This window comes from Trachurus trachurus (assembly GCF_905171665.1).
Source record: "Trachurus trachurus genome assembly, chromosome: 16".
NCBI classification, from domain to species: Eukaryota; Metazoa; Chordata; class Actinopteri; order Carangiformes; family Carangidae; genus Trachurus; species Trachurus trachurus.
The window spans coordinates 4663671-4674447 of NC_139902.1; the positions used below are offsets into that span (position 1 = coordinate 4663671).

The 10777-nt window shown below is 41.7% G+C and overlaps 1 protein-coding gene across 1 annotated transcript in view; it reads left to right on the forward strand.

Moving 5' to 3' along the window:
- Nucleotides 1-6431, forward strand: part of agmo (alkylglycerol monooxygenase) — a 95830-nt gene extending 89399 nt beyond the window's left edge. Inside the window, exon 13 of the mRNA XM_083989786.1 lies at nt 5893-6431. Within this exon, the coding sequence (XP_083845912.1) occupies nt 5893-5973 (81 nt within the window). The 3' untranslated portion in view covers nt 5974-6431. The remainder of the gene's footprint in view (nt 1-5892) is intronic.
- Nucleotides 6432-10777: the final 4346 nt, after the last annotated feature.

The following is a 10777-nucleotide window of genomic DNA, read 5'->3' on the forward strand; positions in this document are numbered from 1 at the left end:
TCGCCCGATTGACTTCAAATTGGGTCGAGAACATCTCCAGACCAAGCTGATTACGGCTTGTGCTCCGCAGGTGTGTAGCTCAAAGGGCGTGGCTTCTAGGGCACGGCCAAGTCCCACGAGTCAGCTAAAAAGGTTTAAATGCTAACACGCCCACAGATTTGATCGCAGCTGCTTCAAACTTGGTGCACATGATGAGGGCGTGACCCTGAACGATCCGACATATTATTTTCCTACGTCACTCATAGCGCCCCCCGGTGGTAACAGGAAGTGCGCTAAAATTCATTAAAAATACATCGTTGACCCCATCAACTTCATTCCACTTCTAAAACATGCCGAACAAGTTGGTGAAAGTATTTCATGAACGCTATGACGCTACGGCTAATGGCCCCCTTGTGGAGGCGACAGGAATAGCGCTCCATCGTGAACTGCCACCTCCCACGGATTTTGCCCGATTGACTTCATATTCGCTACAGATCATCAGGAGACCAAGCTGGTCAAACACTATTAAAAGCTTTTCTCTACGTCAAACGGCGTGGCTGCTAGGGGGCGACAAAGTTGGCCAACAGCTCGTTTAGTCGCCATGCTATTACGTTTGCCTTCCACGCCCACATACTTGATCGTAGTCACTTCAAAATTTCAGTACATGATCAGAGGCCCGCCCTCTACGCCTCCATTTGATCGTACGCTAGCTCGCTCAAGACGCCCCCTTGTGGACACAGGAAATGTCGTGTTTTGCATCGACATTGTCCGATCAGCTCGAAACTTCACATGTGTGATGAGGTCACGACCCCGTACGCAACGGCCCACATCCCGTTACCACCCCCTGGTGGACGAACCGTAAACCTGCCGTAACTCCATCGTACGTTGTCCGATTTGCTCGAAACTTCACGTGTTCGACGAGGGGACCGCCCTCGACGCAGCCGCCCACGTCCGGTTGCGCGCGGGGGTTTCGAAGAGCGGCCCGGGGGCAGCGGGGACGCCGAGTGGCGTGGAACGAGGGCCCGTCATAGCCGCTTGCGGCTTTAATTTTGTATTGTAATTTAGTTAAAGCCCCAGTATGTAACTTATTTAGCTTTTTATTAGCAAAAATCAAATACAGGTAATACTCAGAAAATTAGAATATCGTGAAAACGTTCATTCATTTAAGTAATTCAACTTAAAAGGTGAAATGAATATATTATTTAGACTCATAACAGGCATTGCAAGATATTTCAAGCTTTTATTTGTTAGAATTTTGATTATTATGGCTTACAGCTTATGAAAACCCCAAAATCAGAATCTCAAAAAATTTGAATATCGTGAAAAAGTTCAATGTTGTAGCTCAAATTGTCAGCCAATTAATCCAAAACACCTGCAAAGGGTTCCTGAGCCTTTAAAAGCTCTCTGTCTGGTTCAGTACAGTTCGCAATCATGGGGAAGTGAATGAACTTTTTCACGATATTCTAATTTTCTGAGTATTACCTGTATATCTTTCATAAATAAGTATTTCACTGACCCGCATACAAATGAAAGCTTTCTCGTACCTTAGAATGACTTGTTACAAGTCGTTACAAATACATAAGTGGGCGACGCACCGAACCGAGGCGGCCATGTTGCATCGCCATGTTTTACGTTGAGTGGCAGCGTGACCGTAGGTAACCATAGAAACTCACCAGAGGACGGGGGCACTGATGTTGCATTCAGGTGCAGACGGCCGTCGGCAAACCAACCGGATGTCATTTTACTCCACGGGAGAAAGACGGTAAAACGTGGGTCAGGTAAACAATACCACATCACCATGACAACATATTGTCAGGCCTGTATTGTTTTACCTCGTGCTGGCGGACCACTTGTTTACATAGATGCTTGTTTATCCTGTTACATGCAGCGTCTGTTGTCTGTCTGACGTCTGCCCGATTTCACATGAATGCAACATCAAGAATACGTTCAGATATGCAACCGCACCGCTAGATGGGGGGAATTCCTACACATTATACCTTTAGTGAAAGCTGCTGTATGAATTTATTATTATTATTTCTTTCATTTTTTACAGGTTAACCTTTTGTTTAGCATGTTAGCTAAAGTTGGTTAGTCAGTGTGTTAGACAAGCAGGACAGATGAAAAGTGAGAGGAAAAGTAAACAATTCGTCCTCTGTGGAGCTTGAAGGGTAAATTTCATGTCAAACCATCCAATATTTATCCAGATATAAGAACTATTCTACACAGAAGAGTTAGTTAGACAGGTCAACACTGTCAGCATTTACTTTTTGAAACACCTGTGAGTGGATTCACATTGAGCAAGGCACTGGACTGTCAACCTCGGTGCGACCATTTTCACCCGAAGCAGATCTGTCCGGTGCTGAGAAAGAGCCTCTGAGTGGAGAGAAAAGTCCTTGTGGCTTTTTGTATTACTCCCACTAACAAAGTACCTTCTGCCCAAAACCAAGTGAGTGTGAGCTGATTCGCTGAGATCTCCACTTTGGGAGCCACTGCTGTCTGGCCGGAGTGCTTATTTGTAGACGATCAAACCCGCTTCCTTCCACTGTGTAATCTGTTCCTCATGGATTTCCTACAGAGTCCATTAAAATGTAGCGCATAGTAGTGGGGCAAATGAGGAGAAATGGAAACAGTGAAAAAATAGGTGCCCTGGACATGCGGCTTTGATAGAAACCTCTGTCATGTTTCAGTCTGTGTGAGTGAAATGTGATTTGCGAGGCTCTGCCAAAACTCTCGATCCCAATCTGTCTCCGAGACGGACACGACACAACTTCATGTATTTGTAATCGTCCATCTGTTTTTCCTTCAGGGAATTCAGACCTGTAGCCTTCGTGTTGAAGCTGGATTGAGTGGACTGAACCAGGACAAGCAGGTTGTGAAGCGGGTTTCTCCATTAGAGTTGTAGCGGAAGACAAATGTCAATACAATTTGAATTTTGGGATTTATTTTTCATTTCTCTGTGAGGTAAATCAATTACCCTCAAGCTCATGTAAACCTGATGGAGAAGTTAGAACAATAATTCCTCCACAGCCTCAGTTACTGCTGCTTTATTTATTTTATTTCAAGTTTCATCCACACTGGCTTTTTATGAACTTAACTTTTAACTTTGTATGTTTTCTAACAGGATTTAAGATTTACTACGTTGTAAATTTCCTAAATATTTCCATACAGAGTTTCTCACCAGCTTCTGTCAGTGCATGAAAAGAAAAGAACAGTGATAAATATATTAAATAGAAAGTAAAATCTGAGAAGACTTGCCACAACATTAAAACACTGACAAACACAACACATGTACAAAGACATTTTTTACTTGATTACATTCACATCACAAACCAGCATCAATGTGCAACTACGAATAAAAAAATAAATGAATTAAACTAATTAAAAGATTAGTCAGACAGCTAATACCGATCTGAGACGATGTGAGTTGCTCGTGTATTTGCTGTTGCATATTAACACCTTAGAGAAAATGACTGTCAACATAATTCTCTAATGCGCAGGTGTTCTCATAGATTTTCATGTGAGTGTGGTAATATGCGTAATATCACAAATTACCTGAAACTGAAGCAACAAGCTCACCCGTCAAACAACTTGCGATTATATTCAACGCATAAATGTCCAGAAGATGAAAAAACAGCCCCACATTGTCCACGGGACTAAGCCACGCCCACAAAAACCCCAAATCCCAAAATCACAAGAAATGACAGATTAAATTGATGGAGGTAAAGTTAGCCTCCATAGGCATCACCCTGCTGTCAGCACAAGACAACATTAAAATGCAAGAAGAGTGGAAACATCCACTCTCAACTCTTCTACTTTATCAATATAATCTTTTTTAGCTGTAAATGATACCACTGGTTCTAATACTTCTCAGATAGATAGATAGATAGATAGATAGATAGATAGATAGATAGATAGATAGATAGATAGATAGATAGATAGATAGATAGATAGATAGGACAGACACTTTACGTTTTTCATTAGCAAAGTTGGTGAATATTATTTTTGCTAATACTTTTCTGTATCATTTCAACATTTTTGATGTGCAGATAATTTTAACTGAGCAGGAATTTTGATAAGAATATGTTACATTTTATAATCCCATGAGTTTTTGTAACATGTGCAGGGGTAGAAGTCTAAAGAAAGTGAGTGTGCTGTAAAGTTAAACTCCACCTCTGCTCTGAACACAGGTTTATGCTGTGATTTATCTGTTTGCTGGTTGGTTTGGAGTTTAAAACTGTATAAATTACACAGGGATGTTTCTGTAACGTCTGTGCCAACAAAGAGAAGGAAACGTACGGTCGGCAATTAAAGGATCAGGGCCACTAAAAAAAGGAGGGCGGACATGTCATGAATCCTTTTTACAAATCCCTTCTTCTCCTTTGTTTCGTCCTTCGCCGAGCTTTTATTCTCCCTCAGTGGAGGTAGATGTGCTTTCAGAGCAGGTAGAAAAGCCAGAGAGAGGAGGTGTGTGTTGTTCTCTCTCTCTCTCTCTCTCTTCCTCTCTCTCTCTCTCTCTCTCTCTCTCTCTCTCTCTTGCTTGCTCTCAGAGGAAAACAGCTGTTGTGTCCAGGAGGAAACATTACTTTTTTTCCCATCAGGCTTTTTTGTCCGTGATGGACAGCGGTCTGGTTTTGGCTTGAGTTGCGTTGTAGGATGCAGTTTATGGGCCAGAACGCAGCAGGGGGGGGTGGAGGCGAAGGAGGCCAGGGCTGTTTCTGTTCCTCTCTGCGAATAGCGAAGGTCCCCCACGGCAGCGACCCCTCTGACCCCGTCGTGAGAGCATCTGGGGAGAGGGACCCGCTCCTTGACCCCCGGGTCCACTTTCTACGTCGTCCCGGGACCGGCGGCATCTGAGGGGTCTCACTGTTTTCTTTCAATTACAGATTGGCTCACAGTGTTTTCCTCTGTGTTCACTGATCGTAAATTATACCTGTCGCACTTTTATTTGTTTTTTTTCTTTTGGCTCTTTCTTATCCATGTTTATTTACTCAGTGGGAATATTTCTTTTTTTCACATTTTGCATTTTCCAATTAAGCTCAAACCAGTCACCAAACTCAAAGAGAGGAGAGAAAATATCAAGTCAGTGTCAACAAATATAGACGGGGTGCAACATGAAGGATGTCAGATGTGTGTGTTTAGAGAGGTGTTGAATGAATCCTTCAATTTAAGTCATTAACACCCATGATAAAACATTTTCTCTGTAGGCCTAGATGTTGATAACGATGAAATTTACATTTCTTTCAGGGCAGTCAGTTTAAGAAGTCTAGAATAGAAGAGACACTATGATCAATTAGGCATTTAATAAAAAATATTAATATTATGCATTGTGAATGGGTTAATGCATCAATCAAATTCACATTTCCTGTTTAAGGTGTAATAAGGTGCTAGTCTCTGTGGTCACACTTACCAGATATTTAAAGCTAAAACAATAAGTCAACTGAGATGCATTTAATTTATTAAACAATGAGTCATTTAAGTATTTTCAAAAGCAGAAAAACTAAATGAAACAACTTTGCACTGGTTCCTCAGTGTCTGTGGCAGTAAACTCAAAAACTCTGATTACTGGGAAACTGTCACTTCACATTTTTTATATGTGAAATGATCATTTAAAGCATTTTCTCACACTAATAAGCCTGAATGGATTAATCGGTTAAAGTGAGATAATTAGCAGATTAATCGATGATGAAACAATCTTCAGTTGCAGACAGATTTGTGAAATGAAATGTAAATATCTGATAATCCAACATGTTGACACGATGCTGATCACATGACGACCTCAGACTCAGCAGAGCCACATCTTCCCTTCCCTATACGAGGCATCACAGCCATTAACTGTGATTCAGACACGTTCACATTAAACCTCTGACCCTCTCTCTTTCTCTTTTTCTGTCTGTCTCTCTGTCCCTTGCCCAGGCCTTTGTCTCCCTCTCTCTGCTGTACTGGGCTCTGCAGAGCGTCACTCAGCTGCTCAGCATCAAGAAGAAGGTGGACTGAGTCTGGACACGAGGCGACTGATGGCCGCGGGAATCTGAGTGGATATAATTCCACAGTAGCGTCTTTTAATCACCATTAACACTGCACAGCCTCATTTACATGTGGCATCCATCAGCTTCTGCTGGAGAATTGCAACAAAATGGTTGTTTCAGCTTTTTTTAGAGACTCTTTATGACTTTGTCTTTGGAAAAGGCAAAGTGCTCAACAGTTTTATATCAAATGATATAGAATTTCCTGTGTTAAAATCCAGGTTATAACAGAAAAGCTGCACTGATGATTAATTTACTAATCACTCTGCATGTTTATATTCAACACTAGTCCCTGTGCACATTAACAAAACAATATATACCTCTTGTAGAGCAAATACTGTTTAAACTGTGATTTTCCTTTTGATTGTGACATTGCACAACACTGTTATTTTCTGCATCTCGTTGCAATAAAACATTAGTAATGTTTGATTTCCAGTCTCCATTTGTGATTTCCTTAGATAATGCACAAAGGCCAGACAGACTGAGGATAAGAGAATTTATAAAAATGTAAATGAAAGCCTGGAGGCTGTGCAGCGTGGCAGCTCTGAGCTGGAAGATTATTCACACCAGTTCATCCTCCAACCTCCGGATCATGTGTGGGAGTGACAATCAGTCCACAGCAGATGGTGCTGTTCTCCTCCACCATCATCCTCATTTAAATCAGCTTCACGCCGCTCATGTGTTCATCAAGGAAATCCACTGATACACTGAAGTCAGAAGGATGTAACATCAGAGGAAGAGGAGGTGAATTTCTAAATTGACCTGAGTTTTTTTTTGACAGGTGTTGACTCTATAAAGACAAATAACCCGTATAATTTAAAGCACATTATGCAGATTACACATAAAACCAGTGATCACACACAGCACCATGTCTCCCCTTCTACCTTCACCTTTCCCGCTGGAAGCTGCCAATTATGTGCAGTTACATAACATCCACATGGTGTTATCATTCAAGTGCAATAATATTAAATACCGGTGTGACATTGTTTAATATTGATGAGATGAAAATACCAGGGACGAATAAAGAGCAGAAGCAGGTGTGAATGTTCCTGATGAGTCACAGATGGTTTTGCTCCACCGTACATATGTGCAGATCGTTAACGGAGCAGAGGGTTCAGTCAAATAACAGCCGACACCTCATCAAACATGTTCATCATCGCACAGTCTGTGGAGAACAGTTGGCAGAACCAGATCATCTCCATGTTGTGTGTGGAACTGTAAGGGAAACCTGGGTATTGAGTCACCTGCTGTGACATCACAGATTGGGGGCGCGGCCAGATGGTTTAAACATGCTCTGTGTCTCATTATGGCGGATTGTGTCCGTTATCACTACAGTATGTGCTTAGAAAATGGAGGCAAAGGGGAGTGTGGGCACTGGCAGTAACTTTTGATACACTGTGCAAACACTGTACAAAGTGACTTAATCAGCTTATTTGTGGATTCTAGTTTTTTAAATGAGGGAAGGGATAGTTTGCCAAATTGCCCCATTGCCATAATCCCTATAGTTTTAGGAGTAGGTTCATTACCTTTAATTGTCGGTGCAAGCTGTTTTTAGAATGGCAGAGCAGAGCCGCGAGCTGCTCAGAGCTACGCTACAGAGGCTAATGGGATTTCTTGGTTTCCCTCATCAAATACACAATCCAACAACTCCACAACGCTCTGGTGGACAAGTTGTGACCTTCACATTCACCACGCTATGAGATAATAACGGAACGTTACGAGACAGAGTTGTTTAGAGGTAATGCAGAGACTGCTTGCTGAAAAACTGTCCACGACGGGAGCATCAGCGGTTTTGCATGAATTTACCTCTAAAACAACTCTGTCTGGTAACGTTCTGTTATCATCTCATAACGTGGTGAATGTGCAGGTTACAGCTTGTCCACCAGAGCGTTTTGGAGTTGTTGGATTGTGTATTTGATGAGTTTGAAAACCAAGATAAATCCCATTAGCCTCCGTAGCATAGCTTGCGGCTCAGCTTGGCCGTTCTAAAAATAGCTCACACCTGTCATGTGCTCCCCTCTTGAGTTAAGTTGTTTCCTGTTTTATTTTGAAGTTCTGTATCCTGTCTTCCTGTGTCTTTTGGTCCCTGTTGAGTTCCTGTTTTATTTTGTACTGTCGTCCTGTGTGCTCCTGCTCCCTGCTTGTGATTACCTAATGTGTCTCACCTGTGCTGATTGCACCACCTGTGTCTTCCCTTGTGTATTTTAGTGTCTCCCTTTGTAGGCTAGTGACAAACTGTCAAAAAGGGCTTTAGTTTTTGAGATACCCCTACCGGAGGTAGAACAAAATCTAACAATGTTTTTCCTCATCTCCAAGGTCTCCCATATATGAAATGGATTCTTAGGTTAAAATATTTTACTGCAAACATTGTTAAATTGATACATATTGTCATACACCCCAAACTTAAAAAAGAACAAAAATACAGCCTGGCCGTATGGGAGTTAAGACACATAAACTCATGTAGATTAATAACACAAGCTCTGACAGCTTTGAAACTTGACATAATTGTGGCCAGGAAGTTCCTTTACCTATTAGAAAAAACTGGATGTGAATATCTTGATGTGTGTAACATATAGAGACCTATAAACACTTGCTTTAAATAAGCGGACATACAAAAAAAGAATATCTATGCAGAATATTCTCATTTACTTTGTAGTTGCTCAGCCAGGGATTGTCATAGAAACACATATCATGGCTTGTTTGAAAGATGGATTTGTGCAGAATCCAGTGATACCAAATATGTGACTATAGCATGCATAGTCAGCAGAATACATCACCAAATGTATGAGGTGTCCCAAATGAAAGAAAGTGAAACATTAACATAATCAAGTCTCCACAGCCCATTATCAATGGTGACAAGAATGTTGACCAGTTCAATCTTACTGCAACCTAAGCAAGTAACTTTGGGTAAGTGCTACTCTTTTTTTATAATACATTAAATAATAGCATATTTCATGATGACACCTTATATAGTTCATATGGAAACAAATATCCAGTAGAATCAGTTTAAATTGAAATAGAACACCTTAAATATATACTGTATACACCCACTTGAATTTATTTTTGGTCAAGTCATTACTGCATAATGGAAAATAATAGTGTTAGTGTTGTGTATTTCCCTAATAACAAACAGGACGCAGTGACTCTTACTGCACATGGCACCTTTACTCAGCTCGTGCAAAACCGGAACTTCACATACATATCCCAGCATTCCTTGGTACACTGATAACAACGGCACAACGGTCACACAGAATACAAAACTCAAAATCTGATACATCACCCCCCCCCCCCCCCCCCCCTTTTTTTTTAAATGAAAGTACACTTTTGTTACACCATGACTTAAAATATCAGTGCCTTGTATTACCATACAAACTCATACAAGTTAATTTAACAAGCTCCCTTGTCTTGCTTTTTTTTTATTTTATTCTGTACCTTTTTAAGACAGGTATAATGTAACAAAGCTATACTGAACTGAAAACAGTAGTTACATTATTATTATATTGACCAACTTAGTCCAAGTGTCAACCTGCTTGTAAAGAACAATCTGCACATTGCACTCAGGCAGCTTCCTTTCTCTGACTGAGCGGCGCAGCATTGGAGATGCTGCTGGCACCTCTACACTGTCCATATGCAGAAGATCAGCACCGGCTGACACGTTGTCTTGGAGCACACTTGGCTGCGTGGGTGTGTCAGTATTAGAGGTTGTACAGTCAGTATCCAAAATGAGTCCATCAGTTGTGACACGGGATCTCAACTGATCCCCATGTCTCCTGTATGTTATGTCTGTGTCTGTCTCTTGCACTTTGTAGGACACTGGTCCTGTTTGGTGCTCTATAACTCCAGGAATCCCCCCCCCCCCCTGCCGTATTTTGCAAAGAGAAAGATCTGCTCACTGGCCGCTGGTCATGATAGAACTTCTGCATGTACTGCTTTCTGCGAACTGTGACTGCAGCAATCTTAGGCCACCATACATATTTGCGTGCCAGAGCTTTTCACAACTCCTTGATGACTAGAATGCAACTCTTTCAACACAACTTTTCTGAGCTTCTCAGACAAAACCACCCTGGTGCACCAGAGTACACATCCACGTTCAGCTGACAGTTCATATCTGCGTGTGTGGAAGGGTTTCAGACTATTGTCCACATCATCAGGCCAACCATTCGTAATGTATTTCAGAACCTTGGCTAGCACACTGTCTGTGCATGTGGCACGTGCAACTTGATCAGCATCCACTGGCACTTGCATCAAATGTTCAGTTCATAGAACATGCATGAATGTTCTGCGCTATGGCTTCAGTCCCTACATCGCTTGTGTCAGGTAAAGGAACCCTTGACAGTCCGTGTGCATTGCTGTGTTTTTCTGAAGCACAGTACTCAATGCAATAGTCATAAGCAGAGAGGATGATTGCCCATCTTTGAATCTAGGCAGCAGCCATGGTGGGCAGGCTTTTGTGTTCTCCAAAAAGAGTCAGCAAAAGCTTATGATCAGTGACAAGCTTGAATTTCCTTCCCCATAAATATTGATGGAACTTTTTGACTCCAAAAAGCAATGCCAGTCCTTCTATTTCAATCTGAGAATATTTGTCCTCAGCAGGGGATAGCGTCCGTGATGCCTAAGCCATGGGACGGGTTTCTCCTGTTGGCCTCTCATGCTGAATGACAGCTCCTATACCATAAGCTGAGGAGTCAGAAGCCAGAGTGAGGGGTAGGTTAGAATAATAGTGCAGGAAAATCTTGTCACTTGTTAGCAACTTCTTACACTCCTCAAAAGCCTGC